The sequence below is a fragment of the Myotis yumanensis genome, unplaced genomic scaffold (assembly GCF_028538775.1).
Source record: "Myotis yumanensis isolate MYYU_CA2020_CCGP unplaced genomic scaffold, mMyoYum1.0.hap1 SCAF_1, whole genome shotgun sequence".
Taxonomy (NCBI): domain Eukaryota; kingdom Metazoa; phylum Chordata; class Mammalia; order Chiroptera; family Vespertilionidae; genus Myotis; species Myotis yumanensis.
Window position 1 is genome coordinate 159516451 of NW_027223752.1, and position 16852 is coordinate 159533302.

Here is a 16852-nt window from a genome sequence, read left to right on the forward strand (position 1 = left end):
ACCACACGCAAGGACTCATGTGGACGCCTGCTGACAGACTACATCATGTGCATAGTATGTTCTGGCTGTACCTACTGCACAATACATGCACATACATGCACCATGTACTACCTCAGAAAACTAGCTACCATCTTCTCCCCATTAGAACATCAAAAATATCAGCTATCACTTCATGGATATGACATAAAAAGAAAACTTCTTTTAAAATGCTCCTTATTACATCTTAACATTTATTCTTAATGTAACTGCAATTACATTTCATGCTTGCTTAATATAAATTATATTTAAATGTCTTGCAAAAATACCACAAGCTTGATGTACTCACTGTAAACTTCTCCTCTCTTTTCTTCCGGTAACCAAAGGAATTTTTCCTAGAGGAGAGAAAAGCAAAACAAGTTAATTTTTTCCCACTTGGAGCTTTTTTTGTTGTTGACACTATTACACATGTCCCTCATTCCCCACCCCATGTTGCCCACCTGCATCCCCCTCTCCCTTGGCCTTCACCACTGTTGTCTGTGTCTATGGGCTATGAATGTATGTTCTTTGGCTAATCTCTTCACCTTCTTTTATCCAGTAACTCCCACCTCCCTCCCCTCTGACATTTGTCAGTCTGATCCATGTATCCATGCCTTTGTTTCTATTTTGTTCATCAGATTGTTTTGTTCATTAGATGCCACATACTAGTGAGATTATATGGCATTTGTCTTTCTGAATGGCTTATTTTGCTTAGCTCAATAATCTCCAGGTCCATCTATGCTGTTACAAGAAGTTAAGAGTCCTTTTTTTTCAATAGCCACATAGTATTCCATTGTCTAAATGTACCACAGTCTTTTCATCCACTTATCTACTAATGGGCACTTGTGCTGTTTCCAGATCTTGGCTATTATAAATAACACTACTATAAACACAGGCGTGAATATATTCTTTTTGACTGGTGTTTTGGGATTCTTAGGATATATTCTCAAAAATGCAATGGTTGAGCCAAATGGCAGTTCCATTTTTAATTTTTTGAGGAAACTCCATACTATTTTCCACAGTGGCTGCCATCAGTCTGCATTCCCACCAAAAGTGCACTAGGGTTCCCTTCTCTTCACATCCTCACTAGCACTTGTTTGTTGATTTATTGATGGTAGCCATTCTGGTAAGGTGTGAAGTGATACCTTATTGTAAGTTTGTTTTTTAATTTAAAAACCATTTTTTAAATTTGATTTTAGAGAGAAAGGGAGAGAGAAAAAGAGAGTGTGAGAGAGAGAAAAATTGATGCAAGAGCAGAACATTAATCAGCTGCCTCCTGCACGCCCCCTTGTCAGGGAGTGAGCCCTCAACCCTGGCATGTGCCCCAACCAGAAATTGAACCAGTGACCTTTTGGTGCACAGGACAACATTAAACCATTTGAGCCACAACAGCCAGGGCTCACTATAGTTTTAATTTGCATCTCTCTGATGATTCCCACTTGGAACATTTTTCATTGGGCACATGTAAGAGCACACATATTTAATCTTAATGATTTTGTATTCTTTTATAATGACTTTTGATTCAAAATCCCAACCTTAAGAAGTATAAGCAAAAGAAACAAAAACTATATAGTAAAGGACTAAAAATGATGTCTAGATTGGAAAATAAAAATATTAAAAGAATATTCCTAGTGGCTATTTCAAATTTTTGTTATGATTATCAATCTTGAACATCCATTCAGTTGGAATGATAGGATGTGTAAAATCTGACACTGAACTACACAGGTGAATTGTTAGAGAATGATGATAAAATGTATTAGATTTATCATCAAAATGGAACTGGCTCCTAGTAGAGCCTAAATGCCTGACTGTAGCCTGGCTGGTGTGGCTCAGTGGTTGAGCATTGACCTATAAACTAGGAGGCCACAGTTCAATTCCCAGTCAGAGCACATGCCCAGATTTCAGGCTTCATCACCAGTAGGGGGCATGCAGGAAGCAGCTGATCACTGATTGTCTCTCATCATTGATATTCCTCTTTCTCTTTCTTTCTCTCTCTCTCTCTCTCTCTCTCTCTCTCTCTCTCTCTTTCTCTCTCTCTCTCTCTCTCTCCCCCTCTCCCTCCCTCTCTGAAATGAATAAAAATGTATTTAAAATAAAATAGAAGCCTGACTGTAGACATCAGTGACCATGGACTTGAGCCACCCATCATGATGGGGCACTGAGCCATGGAGATAGGCACAAGCACTAGCACCCACTAGCAGCAGAAGTAGCACATCAGAACCAGGGCTCCAGTTCTGTGCATCAGTCCCTTGTGGGGAGTCCTTCAGCACAGGGACAAGTGGGGAGGAGTTTCACACCTGGCCATACAGTGTCAAATCGCCTCAGGAGTGTCTCCAAAACCTAGGGTACAGGGGGATCAACTACGGAGGGCAGAACTTCAAGCAACATATTTGTTATCCACTGTGTCTGGTTACAGAAATGAAAATACAGATGTTTATTGGTTCTTGAGCAGAGGAGCTAAGGATCTGGCTGTATGATAGACCCACAAAGTCCAAGACTCAAAGTCTGGTGACAGAAGACCTTGGCAGTCTTATGGAAGGAACACTGTGAAGGCATCTGTGTTGAAATCATCCACTTTAGCAGAGACCTCTGACAGCTGGGAGAAAAAAGGTGGTGACCAGCCAGCCTCTTCCTGGTCACCCCAGGTACACAATAGTCACACTTGGGATCCTGGTGCCAAGGCTAGCCTGTTTATCATCCTCTTAGTGGTGCTGGCCCTGCCCCATCCTGGAGGAGGCAGCATTTCTGCCTGCCATCGCCCCATCAGCACCACTCAGTGGACCTAAGGAGATGCCACCTTAGTGCCCATGCAGTGCTAGTCAGACCCAGAGGCCCATTCCATAGCAACAGAAGTGGTGCGTGCCCCAATATGGGGAGCAGGCTAGTTGAGTGAACACTCAGCTGCAAGGCTAGGGGCCAGCAGCACCCTCAGAGGATGGCCCTAATTCAGGAGAGCAGCATATGCTTTGCATATGACCAAGCTTAGGCCATGGCAGCACATAGGTCCAGCCACCAGAGAGCACAGCCAATATTCTACCAGCACAATTTCTACTTCCTGTGCCCACAACTTTGAATTCTGGTGGTTTGGCTGTGTTGGTCAACAGAGCAGAATGCTCTCACCAGTGACATAACAGTCAGCGTCTGCTCAGCTGGGATTCCTCCTGCCACTGCACCTGACTGGGTGACTGCTCTGCAGGCTGTTGCTACAAAGGGGGTTGAAGAACCATGCGTGGTCCTTGGGATGCCTTGCACTGCTCCTTAAGCCCAACACATAAAGTTAATGGGAAACAAAACAAAAACCAGAAAAAGGAGAGCACTAATGGGGGACACAGCCACCATGGCTCAGGAACTACAGGATCACCCTCCAGTTGAAGCACTGAGTGCCGGAAGGCTTGTCTAGAGACAAAGGAAATGTTGAGGAAGAGGAAGGAGCCACCTATCAGTATAACCAGGGCTTCCTGACTGGCTTTTCCTTGTGTGCCATGTGTACTGCTGCACACTAGCTCAACTCCTTTCTCCTGATGTCTTGCTAGTGGTAGTCGCAGTCCTTGGGGTACAGAGGATTTGTATGGGAGTCTCTAATTGTTGGGCAAAGACATTAACTCATCACTGCTGTGGTTTGGAAGTTGAGTGCTGTGGGAGGATTATACGTATTCGTGTGGCCACAGTTGGATAGCACTGGTCAACCAGATCATCTCAGCTCCAGGTCCCTTTAACCTGTGTATGACCCCGGGCAGGTGTTCCTCAGGCCCTGCCTTTCCATTGCCAGGAGCTTTTCTTAACAGTAAGCATTACAGGTAGACAGAAAAGGAGAGGAGCTGGAAACCTGTCTATCTGGTGGCATTTTTTTGCATTGTCCCTCTAGCAGCATGATAGGCCCCTCATTAGGGTCTGGCTTCAGCTCCACAAGTCCTGCTCCAAGCTTCTCAGTCTGATAAGCCCAAACACTCCCAATGTCCCCCTGCCCTATGGGTAGCAGCTGCTTCCTGAAGTCTGTATTTCCTCAGTGTCCCTCTTTGCCTTTCGGCCCTCCAATACCTGCTGAACTAACTTTATATCAAATTTCTTGAAGATATGCAGTCCCACGACAGTTCTGCAGCATGCTGTCATCAGCCATTCTAACTCTTATCCTATAACCCCTCCAAGGCCTAGCCATACGGATTAACCACCATAAATACAATGGACTGCCTCTGGTCCCTCACACCCTGAACCTGCACTGGAGGCAACTGTTGAGTCAAGAAGAAAGAGGAACCAATGTCACTGGAGTCTTTGCATGTCAGACACTATTGTACATGCTGTATGAAACACTTAGAAATATGTTCATCTAAAGTATTCAAAGTAGTTTAAAAAAAAAACACCTTAGGCAAGTAGAGCTAGTTATCTGTAAGAGGGGGTTTCCTTCCTGACATCCTGTATCAAATAAACCACTGAGAGAACAAACTGGATAAAGCCAGCTTCAATCTGCCAGTCTCGGGCAAGAGAGTAGTGACTGAACACACACCCTGGACTCACTTCCATCTTTTTAATCTCACCCCTCTAATAGAGTGCAAGTGGCAGAAGGTAAGACAGCAAGCAGCAACAAGCTGCATGCATCAAAGGAAAGGAGAAAAGAGAGTGGACACAGCCCACTGTTAGGATGCGGTAACGATCCAGATAATAATCACAGACATTGTGGGACCAACATTACCTGACTGAACACCCAGGGATGGAAATCACCCCTAAATATGACCAACAGGCAAATAAACTTAGTACTAATGGAATCTAAACTCTTGTCTGCCTGGCTACACAACTCATTATCTGTCTATTGTGTGATCCTGTTGGCTGAAAAAGGAGCAAGACTAGAACAGAAAATGTGGACCCTTTGAATGGGCAGGAATGGAAGGAGACTAGAGGCTCACATATTGTGGGGTCTGGTATCTACTCTGCTTGAACATCTCCACAAATAATGACTGTAACCTAACATGGTTCCATTCCATCCATAGTTTACATTACAACAAAGATGTGACCAGTTAGGTCTCTGCTCTAAAAGTAACCCCTCTGGCCGTAGCTGGTTTGGCTCAGTGGATACAGCCTTGGCCTTGACCAGAATCAAACTTGGGAGCCTTCGGTTTAAAAAAAAACACCAAAACACCTTAAGCAAGTTCAGCTAGTTATCTGTATAAGGGAGTTTCCTTCCTGACATCTTGTATCGAATAAACCACTGAGAGAACAAACTAATTCCCCAGGGGAGGCCTGCAGGAGGCAGCAAATTAATGATTCTCTCATCATTGATGTTTCTATCTCTCCTGTCCTCCATGAAGTCAATAAAAAAATATATATCTTTTAAAAAACTAACCTCTCCGAGTAACTATATGAAACCTTTGATGGTTAGAGCCTTCAATTTAATTTTCTGTGATGTATTTGAAAGTAATGATTATAAAAAACATCTCAATTAATGGAATTTAAAAATATTAACAGTTTATCATTACATAGTACCCATCCAACAACAGTTCTGAGTAACTCACCTGCCTCGACCTAAACCAGGAGAGGATTCAAGACTGCTCTGCTCCACCCGCCCGGTTCCTGTATCTCTCTTGGCATAAGCTGGAGGGTTCTGTATGCGGGTTCTAGGTTGGCCTGTCTGCCTTGCTTGTGGGCTCCGCACACCGTTAATTAACCGATCCGCGGTGAAGTTAAATATTGATGGACTTTCTAACAGCCCAGGTCCTCTCTCTGCACTAGGAATGGCGTGGCGCAGATGGGATTTACTAGGATTCCTGCGAATGAAATGTTTATAAAGGTTCAATTATGAATGATCACAGCATGATGAAATGAGCATGCTCACACAGGAATGTCTAAGGTAAAATGTGCTCTCTATTTAGAAAAAATATTAAAGTGGTAAGAATAGTTGACGCATGGTATGTTGGATGGTGCTGACAGTGCAAACCTATAACTACAGTATCAATTTTCAAATGAAAAGCAGGCTCACATGGTTGCACGCTGCCCCCAGAAGACTTTGTCTAAAGAGAACCCCCTGTATGTAGGCACTACAGCATCATTTTGAGTAATCATGTTTCAAGTAGTTTTATCTTGGATGAACATTACTACAGTGGTCAAGTATATCATTAGCAATCATCAGGAACAGCCTCTTAGTTAAACAGGAGTCATGCACATGGTTAGAACGACCAAGGTTTAATACATTTTGTTTTGCTTTGCTTTTAAAATATACAGTGTGGCAGTGACCTGTTATTACAAATGGTAGAAAAACAGCATTTTAGTGACTCACGCAACTTGCCTGCTTCTCGGAGGGTATTGTCTGAGTGAAGCCAGAGGAGTTGCTGCGGGTTTGAAGGTTGGAGACGTAAATCCATTTATAAATCCAGTATTTGGAAATGGAGTTACCTAGATTCATTAAAAACAAAAACAAGTCAACAAACCATAACCAGACTTCGAGTTGGTTAACACTGCCTAAGATGGTAACACATGTCATTCCTTGATGTGTCAAGGAGTCTATGTTCCATTTTATACTTAAGATTCCTTTAGGAAAAGCACTGTGTAAGATTATTGCTAATGGCCAAAGTCAGGCTGGGGCTAAGACCTTTTCCAAGGCTGTTTCAAATGATCCTCCCAGCAAGCCTCCAGGAAGAGGATCCCCACACATAGAAACTGACAAGAGAGGGAAGCACCTGCCAAGACCCCACATGCTTGTCTGTAAACACTAAGTGCTCAACCTAATGACTGCAACACTATCTCCAGACTGATAAGAAGTCAGAAAATTTCTCCTTAACCCCAACGACTTTAATGGAATTCCTCAAAACGCTGGTGGAGAGAGACAGACTTGAAACTTTGACAGAATCCCCAATGCAATAACGAGAAATTCCGCAATTTGAAAGAATCATACTATTTAGAAATATGTCAATCACCCCAAAACTAGATTCTGATGATTGTTTTTCATCGGAAGACTCATCAAGAGGAATACTTTCACGTATGAACTTTTACATGTAGAACTCTGGTATTTAAACAATTTTGCTCAAGAGTTTAAAAATAAATTGCTTGCTAACACAGTAATTTAACATAACTTTCTGAGAACTAATAAGCATCATCTCTTCATTTCTGCTCAAAAATGCAGTGTTTTAGAGTAAGCAAAGAGCCTCACATATCAGACCAGGAGCCATCCCAAATGGCCAGACAACTGATCTAGAATCCCAAAGCACCCCACTCTGGATGGGGATACGTATTACTATATAAAGTAGAAACACAATCTAACTCAAGAACTAAACAGCATAAGCATGGCGGTGGCATCTTTTGGAGAAATTATTCAACACAAGAGGTTACGGACTTTCTTTCCTTTTACAGGTCTCCCATGACATATTAACTATATGGCTAGCAGTACACTTGTATAGAATATAGTAAATACTTCAAAAAAGTAGTACATTTTCTTAACATTAGGATTCATTCAGAGGCAGACACAATTTTGCACGTTAGCACTTATCTGCCACTGTCTTTCACTGAGTGGTTCTAGACTTTAGGAGCTCAGCGCCCATAAGGACCTCTCCTGACTCGTCTCTCTCCCCATCTGTCTTGCTCATGTCCCACACACCACAGATGCAGTCCACACACCTCAAGACACATTTAAGAACCTGTACACGTAGAGCTTACAAAGCTCATCTACCCAGTCCCCATCTCAGCTCAGAAACACTCACCACGCCACAACCACCCCAGGAACCTCTGCACATGCCATTCTCATGCAGCTTCCTTCCCCTTCCAGCCCTTCTGATATGCTCCACTTAGAGGATGACATTATATCTGATAAACCCCTACTTATAAGTTTCACAGAATTCTGCCTCTGTTCCATTTTTGCAATAATCACCTGCTTTACACATTTGTTTTTTCCACACTATTCCTTCATGAACACACATCTTTACATTCTAGGAGGTAATAGGCACCCACCATCCAGCTGAGTCTACCCTCCTTCTCTCAGGCTCACCCTTTTCAGTTACCACCCTCCTTGCATCCATCAATCAGTGTTAACAAGCCTCAGGTAATATCCCATATGATTGGGCATGGCTCACATCCTTCATTTCCCACACAGCTGATGGATCATCCCAATTTTCCTTGATGTGGTCCACAGCCATATCCCTGAAATTTTAAACTCAATTCTTGCTTCTGACCACAACCTTCCACACACACTACTCTTCCATCGCTATGGTTCCAACAAAACCTGCTGGCAACCCAATGCAAACCTCCCTCCAACCAACCTACTCTACCTCCCAGGCAGGGGGGCAATGGCCACTTCTTTTCCTGCTGTAGATTAGCCCTGACACATCCACTACATCAAACTCATGCCCAGAGCCTACCCAATCTTTCTAACATCTGCACCAGAACAGCTTAAGAAAAAAGACTGGATCCATTGCAAATCTATGAATTCTAACCACAGGCTTTAACAGCGCTCAAAATATGTAAAAATTAATTATACCAAGTGACTATAGGGAGGATGTGAGAAGTAACACTTACAAGATGGCTTGTCTTCTACGCATCCTTGACTGTTAGAAATCTATGAGAACACTGTTCTCCTTAAAGCCATCCCCCCAGGCCACCCCGTGCTCACAGCTCCCCTGCTACCCAACCCAGAGCTTGCATCATACTTTGTTTTACTAGGTATACATTTCCTTACATTTAGGAAAAGAAATGCTAGACAGGAGGGCAAGCAAACTGGGCAAAGGACTGAGTACAATGTTTGAAAGTTTTTAAATACACATGGCTCCTTATTTATCTCCCAATTAAATTTAAAACCCACCACAGAACGAGAAGGTGTTTTTCTATAGCAAGCTGTAGACGTTATCTGGTTCACTATCCTTCAAAGCATCTAGTGCAGTGTCCACAACACAACTGTCACATAAGGGACAAGAAAAGACAGGACTCACCAAGGGTGGATCGAGATAGCTGTGTGCTGCTGACCACGTCTGGGGAGCAATCAGGCTATAGAGAGGGAATTGCTGCTGGGGGCTATAGATGGGAGGTAAGTAAAAGGACGCTGTGTAACGGTGCTGCGTATAAAGGCTCATGTCCAGGGGCCTAAATCCATTCTTTGGCAAAAATGTGTTTATAGCTATTGCCTTTGCTTTTATCCGTGCCTGTGTGAAAATATAATAAGTGTCTATTAGAATACTTTAAAATATGGATTTACAAATAAAGTATAACCAGTGGTCTTGCTTACCTTAATTGGTTTTCCTTGAAAAGTTTTGACTTCTTCTCGCAGATATTTGTAAGCCTAAGGATAAAGTCATCCAAAATACCATTGTTAATCTTACAAATAAGATGAATTGACAGTTAATACCTCAGACAAGGAATTATATCGTTAAAATGCAATGGACAAAACCTAGAACTGTGATTCTTAACCTTCTTTGGGCCACAGATTCCTTTTAAAAAAAACAACCTGATAAGATCTATGGAATCTCTACCCAAAATTCTCACAAACAACATCTGTATACATTTTGTAAGTATTAATAGATAACATGAAAGGCTCCCAGAGACCACAGGCTAGAATCCTAACCCAGAGGAAATAACGAATGGGTGCTAAATTCCTAATAACTACAATTTGAAACTGGGATTACAGTTTGGAAAAGGAAAAATCTAGGATTGCAATATTCAAAAATCCTTATTCTTGTCCGGCTGGTATGGCTTAGTGGTTGAGGGTCATTGACCTATGAACCAGGAGGTCATGGTTCCATTCCCAGCCAGGGCACATGCCCAGGTTGCAGGCTTGATCCCCAGTATGGGAGCGTGCAGGAGGCAGCTGATCAATAATTCTCTCTCATCATTGATGTTTCTATCTCTCTCTCCCTCTTCCTTCCTCTCTGAAATAAAGAAAATATTTTTTTAAAGTCTTTATTCTTTTCCAAATCCTACTCCATAACACTGAAAGCTCTGACCCACTTGCTACCTGCTCCTCCTAGTAACCCCACCCCCGAATCCAATTATAAGTCCACCTTTCAGATGCTTGTTTCTGTCCTCTGAACCCCCTGCATTGAAATCATTTAACACTGAGAGCTTCCTTTATACATGCTACTGTTTCCCCAGAGAAAAGTCTTCCTTTCAGGGCAGGGAGACCATCCTAACTCCTGTGTCTCCTCCCAGAGCCTTGGTGCTCTTTCAAGTATCTTTTAACACATGTGATGCCAAGTGAAAGATAAGGTCAGGTTCAAATTTCCCAAAACACTTGCCAACTAGTAAGACCTGTCTCTGCCCAGATACAAGAACAGAACTAATGTTCTAGGCTGCTTGTCTTACATATCCTGAGACTATAATGTCACTTGCTTTTCATATTTCTATAAAACTATCTACAAACACACACCTATTTAAGTTGCTACAACTTGATTTCCTCTGCACTTTATATTCAAAGTTAACCCTGAAATGTGATAGCAGTATCACTGCCCAAATTTAGTCCCTATGTACCTAATTGTTAAGTATTGGTAAACTTTGTACTTCTTGAGGGAGAGAAGCTTACCTGTTGGGCATCAGCTTCTGTTTCAAATGTAATAAACCAATTATCATTATAGGCAAATTCACAGTTTATAAATTTTGGTAAATTATCTCCTTTAAATAGTGCTTCTACTTCCTATGGGAAATAGAAAGGTTAGAAATTAATTTTCAACCATGCCACCTTTTGTCCACATGAAATACAAATGATGCAATGCTCTCAAGACAGATCCTTAGACAGAGTCTAACACACTGATATCCAGTGAATTGCTCCTTCAAAATGGCTCAGGAGGTTCAGTGTGGCTTCCAGAATTGAGGTCTCACTGCTATAGGAACATAAGTCCACAACTTATTGACAGCTTTCTCTACTCCCAAGATACCATTAAGCTAAATTAATGTGAAAATATAATTTAATTTTACCAGTAGGCTGGGGATTTAAGAAATTTGAAAATTAGCTGGATTTTTGCTTCTGGCCAAGATAAGCCAGATTTAGCCTCCCACATGAAACAAAAATAAAAGACAAAATACGTGGAATAAAAGTTTTCAGACAATGGACCTCAGGCCATGCAACACAGGTGAGCATGGGAGAACCTAGCTCACACCTGGAGTTAACAGGCCGCAGTGCTAGGAGGGTGAGCTGAGCTGAGCACAGCCTAACTCAGTCCAGCCCCTCCAGGGCCCTCTTCAGGGTATGCAGAGGGTGCTGCCTCAGTCAGCATTGAGAAATCAGCTCTAGAAGAAAGGCAGCTTTGCTCCCACCTAACCATTGCCCCTAAGGACGAAACTGCTTCCAAGTCAGACAACTGAATCTCAAAACAAAGCTTAAGAATATTCAAGAGGAAGGACTATAAAACAATACAGTCCAAAATGCCTGGCATCCATTCAAAGTTTACCAGGTATGGAAAAAAAAAATGATGTAACCTATAATGAGAAAACTCCAATCAAATAAAAAATATTCTTAATGCTCTATAGGAAGACTTTTCTTCATTCTCTCAAGGCACGACCATCAGTATGTTTTACTACACACATGCAACTCAAATTAAACATTCGGATATGTCACAGATATTATAGCAATTCTCTAACATTACTTTTCACAACTCAATCAAATGCTGTGGTTTTCTAAAATTATTACCTAAGTTAGAACTTCTCAAATTATGATCTCTACTCCATTTACATAAAAAAGATGCCTTTATGCCCTAGCCAGTTTGGCTCAGTGGATAGAGCACTGCCTGAGGACTGAAGGGTCCCAGGTTAGATTCCAGGCAAGGGCATGTATGCTGGTTGCAGGCTTGATCCCTGGTCCTAATCGGGGTGCATGCGGGAGGCAACCAATTGATGTGTCTCTTTCATATTGTTGTTTTTCCCTCTCTCCCCACCCCACCCCCTTCTTCCACTCTCTCTAAAAATCAATGGGAAAATACCCTCAGGTGAGGATTAAAAACATTTATTACTTTTTTAAAAGATGCCTTTGCCTTTTTACTAAGACAACATCTGCACTGATGTGGGCCCAACAGCTGGAATGAAGCACAAGCTAATCTTGCTCACTGCACTCTTTGCAGTGTATCCTTGTTATGAAAATATTTGTTTTGAAAAGTGAAGTTCTTTATCTTGTGGGTTTATTATTATTAAAGTAAATAAATATTTAAAACTTTTATTTTAATTTCTCAATACTGAAATCACCATTAATTATTTTTTAAAATGTAAAGTTTGTAGTGAAGTCCTGAGACCAAACACTTTGAGAACCACTCGCACATATGAATCATATTGAAATCATCAGCGTGTAAATCCTGGGAAAAGTGTTACTGTACATATGCATTCTTTAAAATACACTCCTCAAAAAACACAGAAGTAAACAAAAAACCACACAAAAAAACTTCAAAGTAGCCTTGTGAGGAGAAATTACTTACTTCTATAGGGGTGGATTCAGAAATTTCACGTAATATTACTATGCAACGATTTTGATTTGGCCTTACTTTTTCTCCCTTCTCATCCACTTGGACTAAAGGTAAAGCTATAAAGAGAAGAAAAATGCATGGTAAAACAAAATATTAAAACACACCAGTCATTTACATTCCATTATGATATAATATAGATACTCCAATAAATGTTACACTATGGAACTAAACACATTGAAAAGAAACCTGTATACACTGTAAATTAGTGAAAGGTTTTAAACTACTCTTGCATATTACATTTCTCAGAACTATAGAACATGATTTAAAAGTCCTATAAGAGCTATAATCAATGTTAACACTATGAAACAAAGGTTCTAAACAGCTCAAATAACTAACAATTCAGGGTTAATGGCTTTTCCTTTCTACAAGTCCCCCCAAATAAAATAATTTTCTGTCTTATTATGACTTTTCATTTTGAATTCATAAGAAGTAAAGATTAAGAAAGTTGCTGATGCCTGGCTGGCTTGGCTCAGTGGTTGAGCATTGACCTATGAACCATGACATCATGTTGCGATTCCCGGTCAGGGCACATGCCTGGGTTGCGAGCTCGATCCAGTGTGGGGCGTGCAGGAGGCAGCCAATCAATGATTCTCTCTCATCATTGATGTTTCTCTCTCTTTCCCTCTCCCTTCCTCTCTGAAATCAATACAAAAATGTATTTTAAAAAAGAAAAAAAGAAAGCTGCTGGCCTTTACAAGTGGGTCAGGTGGAACCAATCTCAACTAATATGTAAAATAGGTTCCTGTTCTAAGTGAACATTCCAAAACAAAAGCAATACTGGAAAACACAACACTAGTTTTCAGAATTCAAACTTCATGAATTATGTTTTTGCCAGTTTCTTCATTATTTGTTTCAATAATTTAATGACCTTATGACATTTGCCTAGGAACAGAAAATAGAAGAAAACCTTCATTTGTGAATAGAAAATCCAACTATGTTTGTAAGATAAAATGTTCTTCTTTGTCTACTACTAAATGGACACAAGAAAAAAAAAATCTTCACTGGCTGTCCACAGTACAACTAAACCAGGGAGAGAATATGTAAACACTTTTGTGTAAGAGTCAGATGGATAGTCATGGCAGTAACTCAGAGAAATGGGGCTTTAATTCGGGCACAGTGATGACCCATCATCATTTAGAAATATTTGGGTGGGGTGGGGGAGCACATCGTACTGTGTTCTTTGTGGACACCCATCAGAGCTACTCAGTAGAGCAGTCCTGAGGAGGGAAATTATAGAAATTATTCACCCAGTACTTGTAAACAATATTATAAACTGAATTTTTATAATTAAAAATAATCCCATTTTAAAAAAATCAGACATATCATACACTTAATATAAAACTAATTCCCACTGAAGCCATTCTGGGTAGGAGGGGATAGATAGAAATATTACAAAGGGCACCAGGAAACTTTGGGCAGTGGTGGACATGTTTGTAATCTTGATCACGGTGAAGATTTCACTGATGCATATGTATGTCCAAACTGATTCAACTGCACATTTTAAATATGCACAGTTCACTATATGTCAATTATACCTCAAAAAAGTGGTTTCAAAAAAATAAATACAATGGTTAGGTTGCAGAAAACTCAATCTGCAAAACAAACCAGGGCACCAGCAAACTATACTTTTTTATTTTATCCTCACCCGAGATTATTTTTTTCATTGATTTCTAGAGAGGATGGAAGGGAGGGAGCAGGGTGGGGAGAGGGGCGTGAGGAAAAAGAGAGAGAAAGAAACATCAACACAAGACACACACATCGATTGGTTGCCTCCCGCACTGGCCGGTGCCATGGAACCTCTAACAGAGGTGTGATCTTGACCAGGAATCAAACCCACGACCCTTCAGACGCACATGGCAGGTAACTATTTTTATTCACATTTCCTGAATCACTGTGGGCCTCTGATGTACCCATTTACACCTTCCTTTGATGTTGCCAAATGTCTAAAAAACAACCTCATTCACAAAATCCTATAAGGAAAAACACAATTCCACCAAACTTCAGTAGGAAGGTGAAATTTGAAAGGAACTACTTTAGTGACTAGAATGCTAATTAAAATGTATTTTACTTTACACTAAAATAGCACCATTTATTTTACTTTTCCTTCATGTCACAGCTTCTTTTCATTTCTCCACGGGCCTTTTCCACTCCCTAGATCTATGATCAATTATGAAGCCCATCAACGCCCAGTGCTGTGAGCACTTCACCACAATGGGGACTGGTCAGAAACGTCCATATTTCAGGGAAGACTCCAATTGCCATGAAGGACCTTAGCACTGAATGGCTATGGATCTAGCAGTCACACTGGTAAAAAAAAATGTCAACACCAGGTACAATGCATCCTAGACTGTCATTCACTTACATCTCAGCACTTCGACAATCAAGTCCAGGTCAGTGCTGAGCTTCTTGATGTGGTCCAGATTAGCCACTGTAGTGATTGGCACATACTGATCACTATCCATCTGCGATATAAGGTACATGTCACTAGCAAGATTCTCCCTGCAGAAAGAAGACAATCTCTCTTAATTAACACTTCTTTAAGAGGAAGCCTTGCAAGGATATGAGTGTGGCGTGACGTCACTTCAGAGTTAGTTTAGACCCAACCCCACCTGTTACTTGCCGTAGGTTAATTTTTTTCAAAGACATTTGGGGAGCAGAGAGAGTAAAAGTAAAAGTATACTGCATTTTATACAACCAAAACTAATGAGCGAGTAAATCTTTACAAAATATATTTTATAGCTATCTGTTCTAAAGAGTATTTAAGTAGCTTATTAAAAACACAAACACAATTTTTTAAAGGAAATACAATTGAAAGAACAAGAAAATAAGAAAAATAAGAAAAGACCAGGAAAGGTTGGTGACCAAAGTGCTTGCTGTTCAGTCTGAAACACTTCCCAGCACTTTCTAGCAACCAGGATTAAAAAGAAGAAAACCTGATCATAACATGACTTACAGGATCACAAGCTAAGTCAACAGATAACCAGTCTGGGTGAATATGAGCTACTTCCTGGTATTTTGGCCTATGATGAACATTCTCAAGTATTAAGGCAGGCCCAGAGAAAAAACTGAAAAATCACTAATACTGATAAAATTTTACACGTGCCAAACGGTTATCTTCTCACTCAAAAGATTACATTTAACTCAATTACATCTTCTTATTTGGCCCGTTCTTCCATTTGAACTTTAAATGTTCTACTCTACTTTTCTTTTTCTGTCAGAAACAGAAGAAATTTTATTATTAAAGAGTGCCTCTACTTTTCAATAGAAAAAATATTTGGGGGGCGGGGGGAGGACACACCTAAAAATATGAATGCTGCATGAGTAAAACAATCTCCTATTGCGACGTTTGGCATATTTTAAAAACTAGTACAGGAAATGTGTTCTCAAACTTTAGTGTGCTGAAAAATATCTTTGTAAGACAGACAACCTAAGGCCCCGTAACTCAGAGTCTGGGTATGGAGGGGGCCCAGGAATCAAAATTTCAAAAAGCAAACCAGATAATGATTCAAGATAAATTTGTGGATAACTGTGGAGGGCTCTGGCCTAGAGTTCTTCAACATGTCGGAGGTTGTTATTTACTCACTATTCCAGATTTCCTGTTAATAGACATATACAGACATAGATAGTGCTGACCACCAGGGGGTGGCACAGAATGAAGGAGGGCCCTGGCCGGCACCTCTAGGGACGCTACCCGTGCATGAATTTTGTGCACTGGGCCTCTAGTCTGTATATAATAGCCAGTACACAATACCACAAGTATTAGGTACTAGAAACACTACTACCGTCCTTACCTGGATAAGCAGAATTCCAATGTTTTTTTAAGTACTTCTCGGGGGTCTTCCTGGCTTTCTGATTGAGACTCATTTCCTCCTATACAAAATAATCAACTCAGGAAAAATGGCTTAAAATTTACCAAGCAGATGATACAGTACAGCAATTCTAATGTTTTCAATATACATATTAAGTCATCTATTGTATAGAGAATATAAGAAAAATGCTGTTCTACCCATTAAAAAAGGAAAGCAGAAGCAAAAAAGAAAAAGAACACAAACCCTCACCCCAAAGAAAAACACAGTTTCAAAAAATAATCTGAGTATCAGACTTATACCAAAGTTTAGCAGATGGTTTTTATCACATAACTAGTGGCCCGGTGCATGAAATTCGTGCACATTAAAAGGGAATTAATTAGAGGAAATATTTTAATACTGCTATTTGCCCGTTCTCTATAATAGAAGTGTCTGGCCAGCCACACCTCCACTGGGCGACACCAATACCTGGCTGGGCCCACCCACATCAAGCTCCGCTGAGCACAGCCTCACGTCCCGGCATCAACCTCAGGGGGGACGCAGCCTCAGGTTCCCCGGCGCTGGAGCAGGGGGCACAGCCTCAGGTCCCCTGGCCCTGGCCTGGCACCACGCAGCCTC

The 16852-nt window shown here is 41.0% G+C and overlaps 1 protein-coding gene across 6 annotated transcripts in view; it reads right to left on the reverse strand.

The window, feature by feature from the left end:
* The window catches only part of LARP4B (La ribonucleoprotein 4B), a 94061-nt gene that overhangs the window by 14436 nt on the left and 62773 nt on the right, over window positions 1-16852 (reverse strand). For 4 of the 6 annotated variants that reach the window (XM_070391067.1, XM_070391074.1, XM_070391061.1 and 1 more), the window contains 9 exons: window positions 16220-16298; window positions 14791-14927; window positions 12381-12484; window positions 10502-10612; window positions 9212-9265; window positions 8919-9128; window positions 6290-6396; window positions 5520-5771; window positions 326-371 (listed from right to left, as the gene is read on the reverse strand). In XM_070391067.1, the coding sequence (XP_070247168.1) occupies window positions 326-371; window positions 5520-5771; window positions 6290-6396; window positions 8919-9128; window positions 9212-9265; window positions 10502-10612; window positions 12381-12484; window positions 14791-14927; window positions 16220-16298 (1100 nt within the window). The remainder of the gene's footprint in view (window positions 1-325; window positions 372-5519; window positions 5772-6289; window positions 6397-8918; window positions 9129-9211; window positions 9266-10501; window positions 10613-12380; window positions 12485-14790; window positions 14928-16219; window positions 16299-16852) is intronic. The other 2 variants (XM_070391083.1, XM_070391052.1) reach the window with 1 other exon arrangement.